The 26,526-nt window shown below is 38.4% G+C and overlaps 1 protein-coding gene across 5 annotated transcripts in view; it reads left to right on the forward strand.

Moving 5' to 3' along the window:
• Positions 1–20,087, forward strand: part of LOC134530123 (uncharacterized) — a 290,742-nt gene extending 270,655 nt beyond the window's left edge. For 2 of the 5 annotated variants that reach the window (XM_063364731.1, XM_063364732.1), the window contains exons 6-10: positions 114–764; positions 2,240–3,896; positions 7,411–7,553; positions 9,223–9,292; positions 17,845–20,087. In XM_063364731.1, coding sequence (XP_063220801.1) covers positions 114–764; positions 2,240–3,896; positions 7,411–7,553; positions 9,223–9,292; positions 17,845–17,914 — 2,591 coding nt within the window. In that variant the 3' untranslated portion in view covers positions 17,915–20,087. Of the gene's footprint in view, positions 1–113; positions 765–2,239; positions 3,897–7,410; positions 7,554–9,222; positions 9,343–17,844 lie in introns of all 5 variants that reach the window. The other 3 variants (XM_063364734.1, XM_063364735.1, XM_063364733.1) reach the window with 2 other exon arrangements.
• The last annotated feature ends 6,439 nt before the right edge of the window (positions 20,088–26,526 follow it).

The following is a 26,526-nucleotide window of genomic DNA, read 5'->3' on the forward strand; positions in this document are numbered from 1 at the left end:
CCTGTGCTTGTGTACCATAACGCTACGAACAATAACCCGAGATCTGCAATAGGAGTTGATGGCTTGTCGTGTGAAGCATGTGTGGTTGCCCTGACGTGCTGGTCCATTTGCAGATTCACGCGAAGACAAAGGACTTGTCATTCGAATCGGTAAGGACAGTAGAGAGAGACAGACGAACCGAGGGAGGTCGGGCATAAAGCCGAACCTTCCCAAAACTAGAGCCGAGGAATGCCCGAGAAAGACTTCGACGACCATCACAATCGACCTGACTCCTTCGCCGGTGTCTGAAGAGAAACCCGGTGCCCTGTTCGGAAGTTCGAAAGTCAGGACCAAACTCAAGTGCGCCGCGGACTCGGGGAAGCCGGAAGTGTTGCAATCGCCTTCGCTCATAATGAAGACGATCGGCAAACCGTTCACCCAAGTTCAGAAGTTGTCGAAGCAGTTCGAGGAGAAGTCCACCAAGAGCAGCCGCTCGGTGAGCCTGAGGACCATGTCGGACGAGGGGGAGTCCGTCGCCGCGGAGGAGGGCCCGATGGCGGTGCCGAGCCAGTTGGCGGCCCTGCGCGAGCTCTACGGCCAGAGCGACGACAGCGAGCAGGCGGACGAAGAGGTGCGCTCCATCCTGAGCGGCGGGGGAGATGAGCAACCGGACAAGGACGAAGACGACGAGGCCAGTGTTCTGTCGGGCAGCTGGAGTCGCGTGCGAGGCATCCGCAACGTGCGGCACCATTTCAGGACGTTCAGTGGGGCGTGCGCAGGACAAGGTACCACTCACTCGTACTTAACCACCCAGGTCCTCACCAACTTGTAAAATACCTATCTCAATAAGTGCATGCCACCCTCAATTTTTGTGTTTGTACTTTAAAGCATGCGTGTGTATCATGTTATCAAAAATAATTTAAGTATATATATATTTTTTTTTATTTCTTGTTAATTTTTTTATTATTTTGGTTTGTAATTTTTGTGTGAATTACAATTTTGTAAGGTATTTACATATTTTATGTAGTTTTTGAAGCTTAAGTCCAAATATTAAGTACAGAAGTTAATTTTTTAGCAGAAAGTTAATGGAAATTTTTTTTGTTGTAATATACTGTGCACAAATAATACATAATAGTTACAGTAGGTACCCATCAAAAAACAAAAATACAAGCAATAGATTATTTTAAATTATGATTGTACAAGAAATAAAATATTGTTAGCACACACAATAAATACAAAACATTTTGTAATATTTTTATCTCAGCAGAATTGCTGGTTTTTCCTAGCAGGAATATTGATGGGGCAGTGATGGACCCAGAGGTTTGCCACGGAGGCACTCATAACAGTATAACTGACTGGAGATAATCCACATTTAACCTGCTTTCATGTTACCAGTGCAATTACTGCATTTCAGTTTTGAAATGGAACTGGGTTTTAGTTATATGCACTGACATGTCTCTTTGTAACAGTTTTTAATGCTACAACGAAATTATTGGAAGGACTGTGTAGGTACCTGAAAATCGTAGGTTGTATACCTACCTATATATCATTTGACGTTTAGTTGTTTATTTTCTGTATTGTGGCACTTTTGAAACCCAATGACTGAAGTTTTATAAGGGTGGTACCTGCCCTTGATACTCCAGCTTGATCCGCCCCTGATGGTGACACCAAGACATACATTTACACCTTTAGTTTACATTTTCAAAAATAATTATTATGTTAACTAATTTTAACAGAATAAATAACCTTTATCTTAATGTTACCCAGATTTGAACAATACTAACCTCTTTAGATATCATTGTAGTTATAGGTACTTTCGTATTTCATCGGTTTGGGCCGCTCTTTACCTAAAATCCTGACTGTGCTACTGCACAGTACATACCTTAATGTTTTAAATTCATTTTACTAACAATGCCATTTGGGAACGGTAAGTGAATGTTGCAGTATATATATATATATTTGGAAATGCTGCCAAAATATACTAGAAACATATAATCTTCTAACATTCTATTTTTAAAGAAGATGAAATTTATTTCAAAAGGAACATTGAGTACTTAATTGTAAGAACATAATAGTTATAATATACTAACTGCAATAACAAATTACATTTACATTCACTATATTCACCCACTTGTTTTTAAGTAAAACATTTTCTTGATAATTGATGTATCGTTACTGAAAAATAATTTTTTTTTCAATTGATAAATTTTTGCTGTGATTGGTGGATTATAAATGTATGGTGTAATTCTTTGTGTCGTAGATGCGGCCCCAAACGTACATCGTCAGCACCAAGTATCCGTCGCAACTGCGGTGCTGCCATCTTACGCGGACTCTGACAGGCTGAGATCAGTCGAGACTTTGGTGAGCACGAGGTCTGGGAGGCCGAAGATCACATCCATATCCCTGAGGTATGACAGCGACCATCCGACGCCACAGTCGGACCGACGTCGCTCCGCCAGACCGGAGTTGTCGCCCCCGCGCGGTGAGGCGGCGCAGAAACCAGCCTGTCGAAGCCAGGATGCCTTCATGCAAACTGATTTCCTGGCCGAAAATCAATCATCACAGCAAAAAAATGAAAAATTTCACAGTTCTAGTTCGGTATTTAGAGAGAATGTGTACATGGGCCACCCGAAAACTATCAAACTATCATCTGTTAAAAAATTTCCATCCCCCCAACCTCCTAAAAGCTATCTCACTACTGAAGAAAAGAGAAGTTCTCTACTTCGTGATGAAAAGAACTTCCAACATGTATTTCACCCATCAAGAAAAGAATTGTCATCCCCATCCAACAGAAAGTATGAAAATGTGCCACTCCCATCTTCCAAGGTAAATAAATACGATGATAGTGACCATGACTACGAGGAAATCATGCCACTTCCCATCTCACAGACGCCAGTGAGTGTGCCAAATAATGCTGAAACTCGTTCATCTGTCTTGTCAACCGCATGCGACAGAAAGGTAGCCGTGACGAAAACTACCGCAAGTTGTCACAGGATTTCTCCGAGCAAGGAAGCCCCTGATGTCGTGAAGCCTTCTCGCAGCTCTTCCGCGACACGAGGATCGACCACGCCTGTCCACCACAGCGGCCACGAGAGGAAGCGCTCTCCGTCGCCGCGAAGCTCGAGCGTGCAGAGGGGTGAGGAGAGGAAGGCCTACTGGGCACGGGAGGAGCGCGCGGCGAGGCACCGGTCCACCTCCCGGGGCCGGCAGGAGGCCCCGAGGACAGCCGAGCAGAGGCTGGAGGACGACATGCTGGCGTCGGAGTCGCGGGTGCACCAGAGCGCGGAGGCCTGCCGGCGGATATCGGCCGGCAAGGACGCGGACTCCGCCATCTTGGAGGAGCTGACGCGCGCGGCCGACCAGATCCTGCAGGCCGTGAACGGCTACACGGACGAGGAGTCGCGGCGCGCCAGCAGCGACGAGGACGGCGACGCTCGGCACCGCAAGGGGAGGAAGGCGGACCAGGTGAGGCGACCGGCCGCCACGTTGGGGACCATCTCGGAGGGGCAGGCGACGCGGAGGAGGGCGGAGGCGAGACCCAGGCCCGGGCCGACTCGCGTCAGGACGTCGCGGCTGGGGCCGACCTCCTCCACCTCGTCGGTGGAGAGCTTCACGAAGGAGACCCGCAAGACATCGATGGTGCAGGCGCGGTTGCTGTCGAAGAAGGAGAAGTCCGGGAGCCTGGAGCGGCCTGGGCGGACAGCGAGGCTGCTCCAGAGGGCCACCAGCCGCGAGCAGCTGCTGAGCCACGGCAGTTCCTCTGAGGACATCGCCCCGGGAGACGTGGCCCGGAGACCCAGGGCCCCGAGGAGGAGTCGGCCCACACCCTCCTCCGCCGGTGACAAGAAGGAGAGTCTGACGCAGACGAGTGCCAAGGCCAGGAGGGAGCCCACAGAGACATCGAGGACCAGAGACAAGTTAGTGCACTGTGCTGTCCATTCAGGCTTATCCAAACACTTATCAAATAAATTGCTTAAATATATCCCTGCACATATTCACCCTGTTAGGATAGCAGCATATTGACTTGTCCCGGGCTTCTGAGAGGGGCACAGGGAGCAGGGGTCGCTGCCCAAGAGCAGGGAGTGGTAGGAGCGGTCCCCCAGAGAGGTCGCTGCCTACCAGAGGAGGAGGGAAGGAGGAGGAGCGGTCCTGCAGAGAGGTCGCTGCCTATCAGAGAAGGAAGGAAGGAGGAGGAGCAGTCCTGCAGAGAGGTCACTGCCTACCAGAGGAAAGAAGGGGGAGGAGCAGTCCTCCAGAGAGGTCGCTGCCTAAAACAATACTGCTCAAATATTCAGTCACTTTTATTGGCCCAGAAATACTGGGAAGAGCTTTCTGCTTAGCTCAGCCAGGGTAAATATACAAAATATGTACATATTCATTAGGGAGGGCACATCTGCACCCTTCCTGTGCATACATATTCGACTTACAAAACTCTTTACATTCACTTGTATCATTAACAGTTTCTTGTAACAACACCATATATTTACATATTTGCCCTGAGTTAGACGGGGCAGGTAGACAAAGTCACCTTACTTTACATTCCCCTTTGTCTGCCATCTAGGGGCGGGTGGCGAACTAAATGTCCTGCCCATAGAGTGTGTAGGAGGGGTGGCGCACCTGGGGCTTGTGCTATTATACCAGCCGAGGCCAAAATGGTGGACATGACAATATCAAGAAAACTAGTTCTGTGACTAAAAGTCTTAGGTACTAGAGTTCAGTGCTTAGATTTTGAGACCTTTATTATTATTATTATTATTATTATTATTATTATTATTATTATTATAGTTGTGTACAATAGAGCAGGATTTACAACGGTAGCAATAATTTTATATTACAAACAAGGGCTTAGCAAGTGTAGAAGTTTAGTTTAGTTTTTTGCATCCATTAGAAGTTATTCGTGTGTAAAATCTTTCGCAAAGATATTGGAGAAATCATGTTTTAAAAAATTGAATAATACAAGGACAACAAATATAATAAACACATATTTCTTCTTACTATACACTGGTTATCGGTATACATCTCATTAAGATAATCCATGAAATATAGGTACATTTGTGCATTTGTAGACATACTTCTGATCTTTTTTTTTTTTGTTTTGTGTTGTTTATCGTGGATGCATTTAAAATGTCAGTTTCAAGCCTACCAGTTTAAAAAAAAAATTGCTGTGAAAACCATTGATTTGTATTATTTATTGTTTTGGTTGAAATTTCCAAAAAAAATATATCTCCTGTAAAATGAAATAAAGGCCATGCCTGCAATAAAGAAAGGTATTATAACTTTGTACAACACATAGCTATAGTTGTTTTTGCATATATGAAATACATTTTTTTTTCTCTCGAAATAATACCGAGTATTTCTTACGAAAATTGGCGCATAATTTTATGTTTCAACTGATGTTTCAGTCAAGATTTTTTTATCACGGAAAAGTTAATGAAATATTCACAATTTGACTTTGTTTTTTTGTACCATGCTTAATATGTGTGGAGTTAATACAGGAAAGCTATTCAGAGAACGGTTTACAAATAACCTTTAACAATTGTACTACCGGGACAACACAAAGCCCACAGGCCACTGTACTCATGGCAACACTGCGTAGTCATTCGGTGGAAGGACTCCGTAGTACAGTACACTCCTGATTATCCGCGAAATTAAGTGGCATGGCCACTGCGGATAGTGAAAATCGCGGATAATACGCAAAAAGAAACCGAAAATGGGAAACAAAAAAGGAAACATTAATTTCAACTTAAAAAACTAAAAATTTATCTACAGTAAAAGTTACAATTAACAGTAAAAATATTTTAAATGATGCTAAAATTTTAGTATTTTACTAAATAATTAACATACAATACATTTCAGTAGGGGTGGACGAGATCCCTAAATTCGGGATAAAAGTCGGGAAAAAAACCATTCCCGAACTTCGGGAAAAAATTTTCTCTTTGGGATAATACCACGGGTAAACAAAATTTTTTAAATAGTAAAAACCTTCGTCGTACTAATTTTTATATTTAAAAAATACGTTATGTATACCTACGTATTAAACTAACAAAGTACAAAGACATCACAAAAAATAAACTACATATTATAAACAATACCGTAAATTCAATACTCCACCATAAACATAGTTTAAAATAATTTTTTTTTTTTTTTTTTTAATTTTGTGGCCTACAGCTTTTCGCCAACAGCCAAAGGGTCATTATTTTCAGTGTGAATCTCAATTTCAACTCGTTTTTTCAAATAGCAGAATATGTATGGTACACCCATGCCTTACCCGGGACTCGAACCCAGGACCCCTCGCACCGTAAGCCGGTGTGCATCCGACTACGCTACGGAGGTCGGCTTTTAAAATAAATCTCTGACTAAATAAAAAACTCAATGTTGAATATTATTTTTAAGTTTGGCGAATGTTAACATCTTTGCCGTATTTTTAGGTTATAATTTGTCTTGAAAATTAACAAGAGCATCAATAAGCAGTGTTGCCAAGCACGTAATATTCGAAACGCTTATAAACTGAAAGACGCCATCTTGGTTTCACATGTTTATGCCATTATAAACGTCTTTCATAAACATCAGAGGGTTTTACGTTTTAGTAGTTGGTCATTATGTAAGAACGAAAGTGAACAATTAAAAACAAGTGGTACTTTTAAAGTACGCGTGAAAATTATTTCCTGTAAATTACATTTAATAAAAGTGGGTAGTTTATACACTTGTGTGAACGATGGAGCCTGGCATTCCAGGCAGTAGAAAAAGTGAACCAGGTGTGTCTTCTGCGCCTATTTGGAAGTTCTTTAAGAAATTACCAAATAACAAGTTGCAATGTACTTAAATTAACAAGTGAGCATGTTTCTTCATGAAAATTTTAAGTAGAGTAGGACACAAGGTGTTTGTATTTATTACATTTTATATTATTTATTATTTGTATTTGTGTCTTTCCTTTTATGTGATTTGGACTATAAATGTGGATGGTTTATTAAAAAAAAGAGACTTAATAATACGCACATTTTAAAAGTAAATATAATTTTCTGTGCATCAAGCTAAGAGACAATTTACTGCTCTTGCTCCCGATCCCGAAAATCTGATGTATTTCCCGACCGAATCCCGTCCCGAAGTAAAAATGCTATTCCCGTCCACCTCTACATTTCAGTAATGTAAACATAAAAGTGGTCAACCATACCACTAGAAACAAAGTGTGACAGAGACAAAAATAGCAACGCATGCCAGCCTACTGCGTGAGTTCCGAGAAGGCCTGTGGCGTTCCACTGTATACTGCACTCATTACACTCGTCAGTAGAGTTCAAATTTGCTCACTTGTAATAAAATACAGGTTTACATATGTGCTGTATTTTTTTCGTAGCGTGCGCGGATAATAGGGAGTTCACTGTACCCAGGTCTCGGTGATTCAGGCACGCAGCACCACTAGCGACCTTGTTCCAGGTCGTCGACAGCTGCCAGGTCGACGGCTGCTGCGACCAAGAGGTCCGCCGACGCGAACATCTCCTCGCGCGCCGTCAGCTCCCGGGACCACGGCGCGAGGCTGCGGGAGGAGGTTCCTCGTCGCAGCCGGACATCCACTCACGGTGAGTTCTTGGCGATAAACCTTCTACGGGAACAAAAGTTGAAGCACAAGTTCTTAACAAAAAAAAAAAAAAATGGTTGTCTGTAAAATCGGTTTACGGACGATAGTTTAACGTGACAACGTCATAACAAAACATTGATGAAATGATTGCATACTTTTATGAGTAAAATTGAATCATTTTTATTGAATTATCACTATTTTGTATGGATACAAAGAAGGAGTGAAATGAAATCTACAATTTAATTGATAAATTTACTTTTATTTGCACTCATTAATTCAAATATGTTTATTATTTTAACGAAGAGATTATTTTAACTATAACTTTTATACATGTTTGCTATTTAACTTCTCCCAATGTGTGTTATTCTGTTAAGGATAGGACGATGATAGGAAAAGTAGGAAACGAATGGGAGTGTTTCAAGTTTAATGTGCCTCGAAAAAGTCAAATCGATAGTTGTTACAATCGAGTGGAAGAGAGATAAATGTGACGCAAGCGTACAATGAGCATAATGGGACACAGCATAATGGGACAATTCCATAACGGGACATAGTCCATAACGGGACACTTTTTTGTGCGTGTAGCTGGCGTTCAACAATTTATTAGACGTCACTTCAAAAAATAAATGAAACAAGTGCAGGAAATTAAAATGAAAGTCATATGACTTCACCAACCCCACTACTTGGAACAGTAAATCAGAAGAAAACGAATTTCTTCTCTCTGGCATATTCTGATAATTTTTCATGTTTATCATAGAACATGTAAAAATTGTCAATAATTTGACTCAGAAACATTTCATATTACTGTTTGAATGTTTATTCAAGTGAAAACGTGATGTATATAATAAAAAACAGCATCTTAGTATCCTATAATTACATGTAACGTCTGTATCTTTCATAATTTAATTTTCAAAACACTAAACATCAAATAATAAAGTTGGAAACACAAACCGAAATGTAAAAAGTTTAAAGTTGGCCGATGTTGCGTATTAGCATGTGGCGTAATTTATAATCAGGCATCTGGAAAGTTTGTTTGTTATTATTTTTGTGTGTGTTGTGTTAGTTGTGTACTAAGGCAGTGTTGCTATTGTGTGTTGCCATAGTTGTGTACGGGTCATTACCACAATGAATAACCTATAATAACGCCGAATACCATAACGTCGAATGCCAAATTGACCGCAATGCCGACAGCTAGAAAACTGCTGTGTACCACAACGCCGAAATACAGTAACGGCGAAAAATGTTGCTGCGGGGAGGGGGGGCCACAGGAACAAAATCAAAAACAACTGAATGAATGTGTGTTTCTTAAATGTATTAACGCCAAAATACCACAACCTAACCTAACCTAGGCTAGCCTAACCTAACCTAACCTAAGCTAACCTTTGTGGCAGTCCTGCAATGAAATTTTTTGGCGTTCATGTATTTCGGTGTTGTGGTAATTCGGCATTGTGGTACACAGCAGTTTTCTAGCTGTCTGCATTGTAGTCAATTTGGCATTCGGCGTTACGGTTTTCGACGTTGTGGTATTTCGGCGTTGTGGTGCGTCCCCGTTGTGTACCAAGGCAGTGTTGCTATTGCGTGTTGCGTTAGCTGTGTACCTAGGCAGTGTTGCTATTGGGCGAGGTGCTTGTGGCGGAAATTGCGCTGATCGGGAGGAGGCCGTGTGTTCGCAGCTGGAGTGCTGTCGACGCGCCGTGGCACGGAGCGCCCTGCCCGCGGAGCCGAGAGGAGCTGTGGCGTCGCGTACGTACCAGCCACGCACCACCAGCCTTGTCCGTGCGTCTGCTCGTGACGTGTGTGTCTCAGCCCCCAGAGTGGTCCCTGCACGTCCCGCCCGGCACGGGGCCCTCAGTAACCCGCACGCAGCTGGGCCGGCGGCTGGCGGCAGGAGATCCCCAACGATCCCACAACGTTCCTTCCGGATGAAGCCCCTTTCCAACATCAACACTGACTTTATAGCTGCAGTGACAGAAACACACTTTATGCTGGATTCACAATTGAAAAAATAACAGTAACAGTAGGTCGTGTGCATAGGATATGAACGCCATGTTTCCTAACCTAACGATTCACAATAGCAGAAAGTTTGTCGTGTGCATGGGAACGTGGTCGTGCGCACAGGAGTGAAATGAATATATTTTATTTCGGTCGCGTACGCACGGCACAGCAGCCAATGAGAGAAGAGCAGGGTGCTTTTTTGGCGGGACTAGAAATATGTTTATATTTACTAACCATATTGTGGTAAGGAAATGTCGAGGTAATAATAGTATTGTCGTTATTTTGAAAGTTAATATGTTTATTTACTAACACTGCTAACAGATGTCGCATAGTTCGCGAAATTTCATTGGCTAAAATTAACAGTAAGAATTCAATTGTGAACCGATTTCGCAGTTCGCACAAGTCGTGTGCATGGCTTGCTATGCACTCGCTTAATTTTTTTAATTGTGAACCCAGCCTTACAGTACAAAACATTTACAAAAGATTCGTGCAGGAAAAAAAATCTCATATTTTTCCGCACAAGAAAGGTTCCCAAACCTCATAACACTTGTTTAGGGCGTGAAAAATTGTTCCACCGCTGTCACTTTGTCCAACACACAATAATTATCAATATTGGTAAATTGAAGCCACCAAATTAGAACATTTACTGATGTCAATGATGAAAAATTATGATAACATATCAAAGAGTCATTATTAAAAGTATTTCTTTAACATGCAGAACCACAGCTAATTAAAAAAAGTTTAATTTAAGACCATACGCTAACAGAAAAATCTCATCCACTTCAGTAAAACAATGTTAAAATCACAAACACCATGAAACAGCACAAGTAAAAACTTTTGCAACACGTATAATAATGATATAGAATTTATTACACAATTGTTATCTTTTATTGAATTACAAAAGTAACTGTGTCATAAAATTATTAGTACTAAACATACATCTTTTTTTATTCTTGTTAAAAACTATTTTTTTTAGCTCAGTTCCTACACAAGTAATAGAAAGAAAAGTTTACTTTTATTCTTTATACATTCCCTCAAAACATTTTGTATAGAATACCCGAAAATGCTTGTTTTCATGTGCAAGTCATTTTCCCATAATTTTTACAAATTTCTGGCCAACAGGCAGACTAGAAATGTAAATTAACAAAAATACAATATTTGATCTTTTTGCTGTTCCCGGGACAGTAACAACTGATGTTGCAGCAGGACCTGTTTATTAAGACACTGCGATTCCCTCTCCTGCCGCTAGCCACGCTGCCCACGTGACTGTAGTTTCTGAAGTAGCACTGACCGACTGACCGCATGTCTCTTACGGCAACGTGCCGCTGTGTAGTTAGACCTCCTGTCGTACTCACGTGCACGAGTGGAATATTGCATTACCTGCATTGCCTGTTGCAGTTGTTGAGTAGTTAGCAAGCAACATGCACTTCTTAGCACGTTTCAAACCAGTTGGTTTTAATGTCTTTCACCAGAGTGACTTGTCTCAATAATCTGTGACACCATAGATCATTTTTGGAATGGGGTTGGATTGGACCAAGGCATTTATTTTAAATAAAAGGGTCCCATATTTTTCCTAATAATGTAGGTTCCTTTCTACATATTTAATATTGCTAGAAAAAAACCAATAATTAGAGATTTGAAAATGGTACCTTAGTGCTTCACATTGGTTTACCGTACAGTGCTTAAAAATTATGCCATACATGTGTGTGCGACTGTGTGTTTGTGTATGTATAAATGTATATGTGAGTGAAGAGTTTAAATCATACTACGACTTAAGGTATAAAAGTGTTTCCCAAGACTGGTGTAAGCCTTTGAAGATGCAGCGGAACCAGACATTTGTTTTAAATTAATAAAGAAAGTATTAATGATTGAACACCAAGCGAGACTGGACAGAGTCTAATTGCTCAAAGTGTTACAGACACTGCAAATCTTGTCACTGAAGTAAAATTGTTTAGTTGAAATAATACTTAGGGAAAAACACTTATTTTACATAATTCTTTTTGTTATGCAGAGGAAAAATGTGGTTTTTAAAGTCTGATTATTAATGTACATTTTTCTTTGTTGTACTACCCTTCACTCCTATGTTTTCGAGAAAAACTAGTATAAAATTTAGAACGAAATACTTTGATACCTGGTAAGTACCTAACACTCATAATACTTAGTTTCAAATGGATGCCAGAAATTAAGGGTGTTGATTGTTAAGTGATATATTCACCAATTTAGTTAGTTAGAAAAAAATTGAAATAATAATTCAAATAAAGTAACTGCAGACGTAACTTAAGGCATATAAACTTGAATGCTGAACAAACCACATGTGTAATCGTAACACCACAAAGAAAATATTAGGCTGCACCTTTATTTGTGAGGAAACATCTTGTCAGAAAACATGAATATTGAAGGACGTTTTACTTTTCCATACTACAGTCATCAAAATTTAGCACGTAAAATTTGAGAAATTAATTCAAATTCTGGAAGTCAGCACGCCTGAAGACATAGCAGCTGGAAACAGGGTGTCCCACAAACCACCGGAACACGTACGTTTATCATGCATAGTATGGACAGGCACTAAGTAGTTGCCCCCCGAGAGGCACAACTGAACAAACACAAAAACTTTGCTTGTTGAGTCGTATTTATTCATGAGTAAATCAAACACACAAAATTAAAAATAGGTGTTTGGAACAACGCATGTTCTCTTGATCTTGTATACAATCTTCTGCTTTAAGAGATTCTTGGCTGGTTTTATTCCTGACTCGGCAGCTCGACATGGGGTTCTTCACTTGCAGGTTTTTCCTTCCCGAGTCCGGGACTGTGTTGAATTGTGTTTTAACTTCACCTTCATATTATCTTTGAAAGATTTGTGCAATGGGAGTGCATGACTTGATGTAAGCTTTTGGACATACGCCATTGCTATGCACATGTAGGTCTGTAGAAGAAAACTACAAAAAACACAAATGACAAAAACACAAATTAAGCAAAAAATTGCTGATGTCAGGATATAAACACCACACAATACTCCACTACAGGAATATGGTCAACAAACAAAGAAAATGGACCAACAGAACGAAAAAAAAAATATGTGCTGTCATCATTTGTGGTTTTTTTTCCCCATTCTGTTGGTCCATTTTCTTTGTTTTTCTTTGTTTGTTGACCATATTCCTGTTGTGGAGTATTGTGTGGTGTTTATATCCTGACATCAGCAATTTTTTGCTTAATTTGTGTTTTTGTCATGTGTTTTTTGTAGTTTTCCTCTACAGACCTACATGTGCATAGCAATGGCGTATGTCCAAAAGTTTACATCAAGTTCACCTTCATCTAGTCCAGTCTTCCCTGGCTACGCCATGGTAACTCCCCTGTGACAATAGCTGCAGATCCAGTAACAGGGAAGTTTGTACTGTCAGTAGATACATGGGGCAACATGCCTAATATGTAATATACAAAGTTTATGTGCTCTAGAAATTTAAAACTGGACAGTATGATGCTGGAAACTATTTTATTCCATCTTAGTCAAAGAACTTTCAAAAATTCCTGGTAGGATGGTTTCAGCTTAAAACCTTTCTCACTCGCACCTTTTCCCCCTTGCAAAATCATCTCTGAAAGGTATCACTTTTAAAATAATGATGATGTCAAAATCTTCTAGGGTTTTTCTTTACTTCTAATTACAACACAGGCATTGTGGATTTGTTGTATGGTCTTATTTATTCTATTAACTTAAACCAATTGAAAGTGCATACAGTGGGAGATTATTCACTTTTCTATTCCCAACTAGTGATGGGTCGTTCGTGAACGATTCGTTCAAAAAGAACGAATCTTCGAGAGAACGAAATCTTGCGATTCGTTCGCGATGTAAAGAACCGGCTCTTTGAGAGCCGGTACCTTGAAAGATTCGGAAGAACGAAAACGCGGAGAGAACGAGATGAGAGAACCGGCCACGCGCCCGGTCTGATTCGTTCGTGAAATGATTCATGACGTCAGGAGTCTGAAGAATTAGTAATCACAGCGTGCGCATGTTCACAAGAGCAAACGATAACTGATCAAATAAAATAGGGTAACATGAAAAGTATCTATACCTGAAAATGTCAACTGTTAAGTAGTGGTTTAAAATTGCTTTTTCATATTCACATACACAAATTTGGAAATAAAAAACTAATAAAAACCGTATGAATTAAAAATAACAGGGAAAGTAACTACAAACGTTCACACTTACAATTTTTGGGTTAATTAATGTACTTCATTTGTCTCTCTTGATACGGTACTGAATCGCAGTAGTACTTAGTATTAAATTTTTCTCTTTTTTTCTCTAAATGTGTTGGTCTACATGTAAACACTTTACTATCACTAGAGTGTAAATAGCTAATATTTGTAACTTTAAAAGTAATAAAATATAAATAATCTTTTTTCATATACGCAACTGTGATTCACTGGCTACGAAAAGCAATGTTCAAATACAAAAATACGTAGCTAAAACTCTAAAGGATGAACGAGTTACGACACCTGATAAAAGAGCCAGATCCCATACACAGAAAAGAACGAAATGATCAAGATGAACGAATCGTTCTGAACGAATCATTTCACGGAACTGACCCAAAAGAACCGATTCGGTCAAAAGACCCGTTCTGCCCATCACTATTCCCAACCATCACATTATGTTAGTAATGCACATTACAGAGCCTCTTGTATATTTTGAACTATAAATTATTACACCAGTCATTGACTAAATTGTTATGTCATTCTTATATTTTATGCATATATTTTTCTTCATGTACTCACACAAATATATACAAGACTCTATATTGGTAAGTCTTTACAATAATTGTATTCAATTAATATTTTCTCAGATTTTGCTCTCAATACCAACTTGCAAGTTGCATGTGTATTACATCTGCTTTTTCTTAATCCTTTTGCTTTTGTTTTTAACTAAAGTAATTAGCATAAGGAAAGTAGCTTAGTGTGTGCTAATTTATATTGTAGTGACATTTTATAATTAAGAAAATGAATCCATGGTATGTGCTTTTAATTCACAAATGGTCAAAGAAAATATATTTTGTGCCGTTAATTAGTAAATTCGACACAATATATTTTAAATTTTTATTATGACTTTAAATTTTTGTGTGGAAATTTTATTTGCCCTACTATAGTGTAATTTTAATTTGTTAGTCTGGTGTACTCCTCTGAGTTAAACTTTGTCTCAGTGCCCTGAAGCCCCTTTCCCATCGGCGTATCGGATATTTTGCTGGCCTAATCCCTGACTGGCAGACAGCTTACCGTTTCCCCCGCCTTCAGTCTCGCCTCAAGCCTGTAATATCATTTCTCTTCGTGACCCTAACTGCATAGAGCAGCTTCTGGGCTGCAAGCCGCTACTTCTCAGAGAGCTGCTGAGAGAAGTAAGTCTGGTCACGAATACGTATTAGGTTCTCTCCTCGAAAAGCACGTCATGGACGCTTGTTCTCAGCGTCGATGCACTTTTACCCTCCCCCCCCCCATTTCTCCGTTCCAAGTAAGACCAATGACCGGTCGTAACCCCCTGGGCACCAGTGGCCGTTCCCAAGGTCTCTTCAAAAAAAAACGTGCGCGCTAAAACTGAGCACAAGCGCTGCCTAGCGACCAAGTCGCGAACTTCTCCGCTAGCCTACCCTCTAAGGCACCAGAGAGCAGCACCTGCTCCCCCTTGAGTTATATGGACGCCAGCGGCGAGTCAATTGTTTTCAACTCAGGCCCCCCCCGACAGAGCACTCTACTGTCGCCCAGTGATGCCAACTTCAAAACTACTGGCAAAGGTTTTGTCCGCCCGCATTCGGGCAAGTTCGGAATCTTTCGGCGGCCCAGACCCCCTCCACCTGTTAGAGCCGGCGGGCACTTTTAATTACGAGACGCGGTTTGCCGCGACACAGATCATCTCGCGTCGCGCCTGCAGACAGATCTCCAGCGATTATCGGCGAATCGGCAGACTTCATCCGACCGCTAACGACTATGTAGTCGCTTTGTATAAGGGATGCTATCCCTCAAGTCAATTCTAGTAGATTAGTCTGTCTGCATAGTTTAGTTATTTGCCTTAGAAATTTTTCTCTTTTATATTTAATCATGAAGAAATCATCCGCGTCCTGCCGCGCAATTCGCGAGCTCCAGACCCTGGCTGACTCCACGACTACAGCGTGCTGAGCAACTCCCCTGTTTTGGTGAGTGATAATTCGCGACCCCCCTTTTTTTTTCCTTAAATTTTTTGGGCATTTTCTGCCCCATAGACTGCCTGTATACAAGTTCTAATCAGTTTTGATTTGGACTGTTGCAGACAGGGTTGATGACGGGGAGAGATTGATTGCTCCCATCTCGTGCCCCCCCCCCCCCACCCCCACCCCCCTTTCTGTTCCGTGGGTCACATTAGAAGAAACGTTTCGACTACCCGACGTGATCGTTTGAAGACCCCGGGTGGTAATGTAAATTCAAAATTTCCCCTTCACCTAGCTACGAACTATCTTAAGCGGATGACCAACCCACCAGCGACCAGTGTTTTTCTCAAAAAAAGGTAGAACGAATAGAAATAACTATCCATGTAATCATCGGATCCATCCAACTTTGAGTGTGAAACTTATAATGCAAATGTTTATATTTCAAACTAAGAATGTAAATTGTTTTAAAGAATCGCGGGCTAGCCTTTTTCGTTTCTCTTTTTGTTAATCTTTGAAACTTGTTAAAACTTTTGTGTGTAAAATAATGGAAACAAAAATACTTCATCAGGGCAAATAAAACAGGGAAAATATAGATCAAGTGAATCGTGTAGTTTTTATTTATTGATTTTAACGATCCACCCACTTCCTCCTTGCTTGTTACAGGAAGTTCCTAAATTTTGTTTGTTCCCCACCTCGTGTCGCCTCTGGTAATTCAATTTATTTAACTTTTTTTATCCAGCAAGTTTCCAAGGCTCCTTTTAAAATAATTCAATTTTGAGGCACGAGGGGTGTTACAATTTTAAATTTGTTAAGTATCTTAAAACTTCTTATTGAAAAATTGTTTTTGCAACTTAACTATATAAATTCAATTTATATTAAGAGCACATTTTTCCAACTTCGTTGTATACTGTCACAGCATATGCTTAAAAATTTTTTGACAAGAATTTTTTTAATGTAATTTGTTTGGAAGCACTTTGGAAACCAGTGTAAAATTCCAGTAGCCAATCAACATGTAATTCCACACTTGTTGTAGCAGCCTTCTCTACTTAGGGTGAAGAAATACAGATGTTTGCTTAAAACATCATTTGTAGAATGCCTCATCTTTGTTGTACCCTCCCCGTATATCCACTGCCATGCACAACAAACCCAAATGTTTGGTTTATTCAACAGATGTTACAGCCTTTAATAATATTTAGGGAGGCTTAGTGACGTGTTTTATCGCATAATCGTTACACATTTAATATTAAAATAAAATTTAAAAAGTAGGAGTGCGATTTTTCCGTGAAGATTTTTTTTGTTATGTAAAATTATTCATAGAAAGGACGTTTATTTAAAAAGTGGAGTATACAAGAGCACACCAAACAATTGAAATTAATAAGTCATGCAACAAAAACCTTTCTTAAACTTAAAATATAAAAACAAAATCTAAGACCCCGAATGTGAGCCTGAACTAACGCATAACTATAGTCGTAGTACACACTTACCACGAAAGAGTGCGGGCCAACAAATGTAGTTAACTCAGCACTAGACAGAGAGAGTGCGTTGGATGCAATCGGTGAGATATCAATATCGATATTCAACTACATATGTGTGCGTGCTCTATACGGGAACCAACAACCAAACATGAATGCGCTGGCTACATTTTTATAAGCGGTATACCGCGGCGACACAGACGAACAGATAAAGTTTATAACGTTTAAAAAATCTTTAAAAGAAAATTTACACATCAGACAACAACTTTGTACTTCCGTTAATTAAATAAGTGGTAATGTCCGAATAAATATTAGATTTCTACTTTAAAATAAATCTTTTATATGGAAAAAATACTTACACAAAGCACTCGGAATCTAATAGCGGGACCAAAAACATCATGCGACGTTTACACGAGAGGTTTTTTTTATCCAAATGTTGACGTCCTAAAATATCGGTGCGACGATTATGCGCGTGAAACAATTTTGTGATAAAGCAGGGTACGTACCTGTGTTAGAACAGGATTTATGCGTACAAAAAATTAAAGTTTAGTTGAAACACACCATAGACTGACAAGCTTTGTTAGTACATAAGTTTAGATGTGTAGCTTGAGTGGTGTACAAATGATGGTTTAGTTGAGCAGGCAGGCGTGTGCTTGTTACCCAGAGAGAAGAAGAAGACGGCCAGCGAGAGCCCTGGCAGCAGCAGACAGCAGAGCAGAGCTCTGAAGTACTGACTCCCGTCTCTGCAGCGCTTGGACCAGGCGCGCAGTGCGACATCTCTCCGATCTCCTTAATTAAGTGTTCGCAGCATCACGTGTGATGTTTTTTTTACTCAAACATGATTAGATTGTATCATAGATTTTTATATATTCATATACAGATTTTGTCTTTAGTCACAGATAAATATGTAGAGTTGTGTTTTAAAAAATTTAAAAAGTCGTTGTAAGATTGCTTTGTTAAAGATTTCATTTTAGACAGGAGAGTGTGTAAATTTACTCATGCAGCTTAATTTTATATTTATCTATACATCTGAGAACTGAAAAGTTTTGTTGTGCTATAAGGTTTCAACTTAACAATGGCTTTTTTTTTTACTGGGCCGAACTGATCAGATAGTAATAGTTATATTCAAATTTAAAAAGAGCTCTTTAAATTGTAAAAAAATATCTCCAGTTTTAACAACAATAAAATTTGTTCAGAATAAAAAATTTTTTACTATATTGGCATTACTTAAGGTGTGAATATATTATTATATGCCGAGTAGTAAAATTCCAGATATCACGTTTTGTGTAACTACAGTTCATTGATTTTTGCAAGCCATTTGTTTAAAATAATGTGTTACTGGATTATAGACCTGCTTTTTGTTAAATATAATTTTTATATTATTTTAATGTTTGATGAGTTTATTAGTAAAATCTTGCCATAAGTGTGTAATTTTTTGTGCTGTAACTTATAACTTTAATATATTACCTAAATTTGTCACCGAACACATTAATGCAAAATATTTTTTTGTATGAAAAATTTTATAAATGAATGTTTAGCATTCACAAGTAGTAATATTATTACAATTTAGGTGTAGGAGTCTTTGATGCTGTGATTTCATGAACATACTTAAAGCACAGTTATACATCACTTATTTGTAACTATTATTGTAGAGATATAACTGATTTGCAAAAAAACATTAGCCAATTTAAACTGTTAGTGACTATTAATTCCAATTATGTACTTACTTTAAGGTTTAAGACTTAAACTAAGTAAATATTATGTTCCTATCGTAGGTTCAATCTGTTAAAGAAAATATGTCCAGGAAAATTAATTTGTGATAACTTTTGCTAACAATTATGTATATTTTAAATGTAATATTTGTTAAACTGGTCTTCAATAAGTTAAACAAAACTAATTTTTTTGATATAAGAATGTGTGCTATTATGTTTTTACTTGAAGCTTTTAAACTATCTATTTTGTGTTACATAAAAAACTCTGCCACATTCAGTATAAGACTATTAATTTTGTAAATTTAAGTTTTGCATTTTGTACTTTTTTTTAAGTATAGTAGTTATTTTATGTATTTCTTGTTTTAGGATTCCATACATAACATTTACAGTATGACAAATTTGGTTTGTCTTTAGACAAAAACATTTAACATTATGGTATATAAAAATTTACATTTTTAATTCGTGCAAAGGGTATCAACATCAATGCATTAGAATATTGGGGTCCTATTGCAGCTGTTATTGCTTTTTTTGGTAAAAAGAATTTCATTTGATATTAATTTATATTTAAGTAGATTCTACCATTTTTGAGTTTAATACTGCAGAATGTATGTTTCTGATAAAAGTGAATGTAGCAACTATTTGGTTATTTGGTCAGTCTTACAAAATTGCAAGGATTGTCATTTTTTAAAATTAGCACACAAAACACCTCTTTCATTTCATAAAATATTTTTAATGTAAATTATATTGTTAGCTCATTATAAAACATGGGAATCAGATGGTAGCTTTATCCACTTTGAAGACTTATAATAATGAAACAGCAAATTGTTCAAATAATTATTTTCAGAATGTACAAATTCACATGCTAATTGTAAAATTTCTAATTACAAATTACATTTACTTTTACCTCAAATTAATGTTTTTGTTTGTATTTTATGTTAATGATTAAGTGTATGCATTTAGAAATTATGCAAGGCAAGACCTTGCATAATAGTTGGTTTTGTGATTGCTGAGCAGTGTTATCTTTCATATACAGAGGACTTGTTTTCAGATAAACATAATAAAATAATATTTTGCTTTCCATGGATTTTGAAATTTTTATTCAAATCCGGTTTACTGAAAAAATATCAATATTGGTTTCTTCTAAAATAAAATTGTGAATGTGTAATTTCACAAATAAATATAAACCTAATTATTACTTTGTGTATTTAATCTTCTGTTCTCTAATTGTATAACCATTTTTTTTTTCGTATGTTTCATTTCAACCTGTATTATAACTCAGAAGTTCTGACGATGGTGTCCTGCCAGATTGAGAAAGAGCCAAGAAATGAAAAAAATCAAGAAATACCACTGTAGTCTGTACTATGAACTAGATACACATTCCACAGTACATGCAAGTTACAGCTGAAACATTATCAGAGGAATATAATTGCCTTGCCAATATATAATTGCATGCATGTCAGGGGTCATATTGTAATCATAGTGCTAGTATAATTACACAATTGCAAAATTAGATCTATGGATGTATGGTTTCACTGTACGTATTTGGTATTTTAGGACATTATATGAACATCCCTTAAGCACATACAATCATATCATATTGCAAGTACTTAAATTGATCATGGTGCCCAATTACACACTATTGTATGATGAAATTTGTATACATATTTACATACCACATCATTACAAGTTAACACATAAATAATAAATAATTATAAAATAAAGACAAAGAGCAGTCAAAGGGAAATTACAGTGGTCACAACAAAGTGGGGCCAGGTTGATATATATTGGAATAGTTTTCTTGATATATTTAGATTTTTTTTTTCTCCGCATTTTATCTAGTCTGAAGATGAGTAAGGGAGTGAAGTTAGTATTTTGTGTGGGAAAAATCAAATAAAGTTAGTGAAATAGAAGAGGAAGAAAATACTGAGGGGTGTAGAGATACATCAGTTGAGTCAAGTAGGAAGGTACCAGCTGGGTTATCTTTGTGACTAGGGGTGTCACTTTGGGCCAGGGAGTAATTTCTAGTGTAACCACTCAGAATTTTTACGTTTGATATGTTTGTTTTGCAGATATTTGTTTCTTAATGTAAAATTTTAATTATTATAATGTTTCATAATTAATTTTACCGAGTGTTATAGCAAGCTACCCTTCATTAGGAGTGTTCGTTAACATTTATCAGAAGGTAAATTTCTTCTAGTTTGTTTTCTATATTTATTTTTATAGTTAAATTATTTTATTTTGTACTGAGTCTGCACTAGTTACACATTCTTCGTAAATTTACACCTGAACACAGTTCGCCAGGTAGAAATTGGATCATCGAATATTTCTCACAGCAATGTGAATGTGAAGTTTCTGGTAATAATGCAGTTTGAGGGATCGTCAGAAAGAGTTGCTTACTAATTGTACGTGGGCAAGACGTCTCCTGTGTGTGGGGCGGGACCCCGCTCAGGAGGCAACAAGACCCGCTAGGACCGCGGAGTTGTTTGGTGTTCTTCAATATAAGTATAACTTTAAGACATTTGCATTTTTATCATGTCAGACTGAGGGTGCAACGACGAGGTGCTGTGAACTTCCGTCATCTCAGGCTGGAGGTTTCGGCCATGTCACCGACAACGCCCTGTACCCTGATCCGCGATATCGTCTTGGTGAGATTGTACCAGAACATTAGCAGTTTCCAGCATCCCGTAGTTCCAGACATCTGCTGTTGTAGTTATAGCTGGCGTTCTGGAGACTATGCTGTCCACCTGGTAGCCCTGTCCATACATTCACCACCACCATCGCACACATAAATCTTGAAATATTAGCAAGCATATAAGATTGTTTCATTCAAACATACATATTTGCTATAAAGTGGAACTTCAGTTACTTGTACACATGACAAATATAGGTATTACTGTATAAACTGAAGGTCTTCAGTACTGTGTGTAATTATACGATTGTTTTAACTTTGAACATTCAGTTTAAAATTTTGTTTAAATTAAAACTAGTAATATTCAACACTTTACATATTTATTTTCTTTATTGTTATATTTTTACTAATTCATACGTAATTGAAAGTATCTGAACTCGTATGTGTTCATTATGTGCTATTGAAATTCACACCACAAACACATTTGACACACTACACCATCATCATTAATTAATTACAATTAGATATTCTGTGGGCTGGAATTGGCACATTGACACGAGATTATGCACGCAGCCAGGGCAGGGCCATCCAGTCACGGCCCAACTTTACGGGGCTAGTTGTCACACTCGCAATCATATTTTTTTGTACTCGCTACCTCGTGGCATTTATTTCGAGGCTGCAGTTGCACTGGCGGGGTAATGGTAGTCAACTGGTGTGTGTGGAAGGCAAAGCTCGGCAGCAAGCGAGTGGGTGACTACGTTGGGGATGTGTGGGAGGGTGAAATGTAAATGTCGCTGGAAAGTGTGGAGGAAGAGGGACATATACGTGCAACGATTGGTTTCACTTTGCTTGTGGAGGTTTGACTGAGGGTGTTGTGTGTGTCTTGAGAATTAATGAGTGGGTTTGTAAGAAGTGTGACTTACAGTAAGGTATGTCAAATGCCGAATGTACAAAGGATGGGAAGGGAGTCAGGGCTGTCAGTCGGTTGTAAATCAGGGGAGATGCGGAAAGAGGAGGAAGCTAAGGGAAAGAAACGCTACGTGAAATCAGGCAAAAAACTAGTGGGACCATTGTAGTGGAAATGGAATGGTCAGAAGAGGGGGGGGGGGTGTGACATCAGGGGTACCGCAGGGGAGCTTTATGGGGTCCCTACTGTTCCTAATATTGATGAACTATGTTGGAGAGGAATTGGATAGTAATCTGAGACTGTTAGCTGATGACTGTGTGATCTGTGAAACTGTGGAGGATGCAGCACACCTACAGAATGACTTTAAGAAGCTGGAATTTGGTTGAGGGCAAATGGAATGGGAATAAAAATATCAACTAAACGAAGGTGGTCAGAATCACAAGGAGATGAAAGATTAAGCAAACATATAGTTGGAAGGGGCAAGAGATTCAGGAGGTAGGGGATTACAAGCACCTGGGAGTAACCCTGCAGAGTGACCTAGGCTGGGGAAAGCCAGTGTAGCGGGTGGTAAATGGGAGGAGGGGCACTGAAGGGGACAGGGCGGAGAGTAAATAAGGAGAAGATGTATTCAATGTTAATGAGGCCAATGCTTGAATATGAAGCGGCAATTTGGGACCCACACCTAGGGATAGAAATTAAGGAACTGGAAAGAATTTAACATAGAGCGGCTATATGGGCAATGGGTATGTGGAAGGGGAAGGGGCGAAGGGGGAGACGCATTGCCATCTGTGATGATGAAGGAGCTGGGGTGGGACACACTACACAGGAGGAGGGAAAGTTGTTTAGGGTGACAAGGGGCAAGGGAGACTGGAGATGCTGGGAGACAGGCTGAACAAAGGGGTGCATAGAGCGAGGAGGGATCATGGGTGGAAGGTTCACAAAGTGTGGAGAAGAACGGAAAGAGGAAGGCAAGTATTCCTGGTGAGGCCGGGGTGGGAGTGGAATGGGATTGAGGGAAAGATACTGTATGTGCGAAGAGGAAAGAACTTGAAGAGACTTAAGAAATTGGGAGAGTAGGGGAACTCCTTGCCATCGGGTGGGAACCCAATAACAAGTGTATCAATCAACGATTCAAACAATCAACTATATGTTGCTTAAATGCATTTTGAGAAGAACATGTTTTGACATCTATTTAATGTGATAGTAATGTTTTTAATACTTGCATAGTAAATTTTCAACACTTGGTGGCACTGTCTCAAAGTGGTCCCAAAGTTTGCCTAATGTGTTTTACCAAATAATTTTCCTCAGGTTTTTACGAATTCAAACAAACAACCATGCCGAGAAATCCAAAAGGTGCTCTTGGTACACAGCCATAAAAAATTACACTGAGGAAAGTTGCAATGAAGACTTGCAAGCTGTACAAAACAAATGTTGATTCGCAAAGCTTCATCAAAATGTGGTATTCCGAAAAACACCTTGCACTTTAAAGAGCCAGGAAAAGGTATTTGAAAGCTGTCGTCTGGGCTACAGTATTTACAAATGAGGATCTGCAATTCGTGGTCACATTGTAGTCACGTCAAACTAAGGATTCCCTGTGGAAGTGTTTGACCTTTGATGTATTGTCAAGTCCTACCTGGACCGCTGTGGAAGAAAGGAGCAATGATTAAAAAAAAAAAAGATTGGGCGGAAGGGTTTATGTGACGGCACAAAGCAGTGTCACTGCCCTTGCTTGACCTTATCAGAAATTAGAGATGGGTCGTAAAATCACAACCTGTGATTTAGTCGCAGGTATCAAAAAATCTGCAGTCACAGTCTGTGATTCACCATACGAAGTATCTGTGATCAGAGTAGCAATATCATCATGCATTGCCTTGTGTGCGACGTGATCAGAAAACTGTGATTTCTTCCATACCACCAATGGACAAGCGGCTTTCAATAAACTGTGACTGCTCTCAGACCACCAATAGCAGGACAACTTCAGCGCATGTGAAACTGTGATTGCTCTCAAATAACCAATGGCAATATTGCTTTTGTTTTTAAGCTCTTCCACTTCCCTTCCTGCACCAAAGCACGATCTACGCGCTGGAAGTTTGAACTAAACAGTGATAATTCTCAGCCTACCGATTGAGTGCAGGTTCTGCACAAGCCACATAAAATTTAACTTGATTAATTTAACATTGTATGCGTTGCTTTCTCTAATTCAGTTGATAGTTTTAATATAGGTATAGTAAAATAATCTGTTTTGAATATAATTTTAAGTATTTAATATTTAGACTTTTGATGGATTCTTCTGCTAAGATAAGGAAAACGAGTGATATTTGGACGTTTTTAAAATATTATTGACAGTAATTTTGCGGAATTCAAAATGTGTAAACATAAACTGTCTTCCAAAACAGCAAAAATAAATATAAACTTTTAGTGATTAAGAAAGCAATACATTTTATTTGGAATTAACAACTTTAGTCATCTTATAGAAAGAATATTTTGCATTATATATCTATCATCTTAGTTTGGGAGGTAAATATGGCAAACAGAGGCGTTTCATCTTTAAATGTTAAATAAACATATGGTTTTTCCCCTCTACACACTAATTTAAATTGTTTATGATTTTAATATTTCTGTTAATTTTTGAGTTCATCGACAGTGATTTACAAAAACCAATTTGGAATATTTCCTTACATGTATTACCATTATTAATTTTATTAGTTGATTTTGTGACAAAATTTAATTTTATAGCACAATTTAGGTAATTATATTAGTTTCTATTCATGCATGAAATGTGCTCTTTACCTATAAATATTTTGAAAAGATATACAAATGTCGCGTTATGTTAATAAATAGAACGTGCTGTTTACTCAAATACTTTCCATATTACAGCAGATAGCGCTCCAAATACAGGAGTTCGGAAACTGTGATTGCGCCCATACCACCAATGACAGAGCAGCATTCAGTAAACTGTGACTGCTCTGACGCGACCAACAGCAAGGCAACTTTAGATCCCTAGTAACTGTGATTGTTCCCGAACAACCAATAGCAGAGCATATAAAATCACAACATGTGATGGATATCGAGCGATCGCAAGACTAGCACTTAGTCGATATGGAAACTGTGATTGCTCCTTTACCACCAATGGCATGGCCGCTTTCACCAAACTGCGAATGAAACCTGCAATTGCTCCCAAATCACCAATAGCAACGCAGCTTCGGTTCCTGTGAAACTGTGATTGTTCCCAAACATTCTATATCTATATGTATATATTATTTCTTGGATACACCGAAGCGCTTAATGGAAGAACTACACGCTAATGGTTCTTGACTTGTCGATAGAGCGCAGTTCCTGTTACCACTGCAATAAAAAAAAACTTTTAGTCTCTAATACTAAATGCTTTTATTTGTATTTTACGATTGTAATAATCTTTTCTGGAGCAATTATTTAACATTAGATAATTATTATAACTGTTGTCAAATAGAAGAAGGATGCAATATTTTGAAAAAATTTTATTATTAACATATTTTCTAGGCACAATTTGAATATTATTTTAAATGTTAACATTACTAGTTACACACATTTTAGGTTTAAATTAACATTTTTTAAGGATTGTTTTCATTTATAATTGTTTTTTGTAACAAAGTTTCTTTTGCAGCATACTTTAATTATAATACTATAAATTCATTAAATAGTGTATTTATGTTTAAAGTTATGTCTTAAGTACTTGCCATTTACATTATTATTACTCTCACCATTACAGCACAAAAATGCTTGAACTGTGATCGAATCACAGATAAAAATCACAGATACTCTAAAGGAGCAGTCGCAGTTTGAACTATGATCAGAAAATATCGGTTTGTATCATTTCTATCAGAAATCACCATCCAGAGACAATGCAGATGGTTCACTCTCTTTAAATGTAATTTTTATTGATAGTAAAAACATGAATGAAGGTCACCATATAACTGCTTTATCATTATGTTTGCACATTTTGTTGTAAAAATATAAAAACTCTGTTGGAAATTGCCATAGTTGCGTGGAATGACTTAGGCTGCTGTTGTCCTGAGCTCTCGGTCCCGGCAGCTGGATTAAGCTAACTTCTGCTCCGTT

Source organism: Bacillus rossius, chromosome 3 (genome assembly GCF_032445375.1).
Source record: "Bacillus rossius redtenbacheri isolate Brsri chromosome 3, Brsri_v3, whole genome shotgun sequence".
In the NCBI taxonomy this organism is placed as follows: domain Eukaryota; kingdom Metazoa; phylum Arthropoda; class Insecta; order Phasmatodea; family Bacillidae; genus Bacillus; species Bacillus rossius.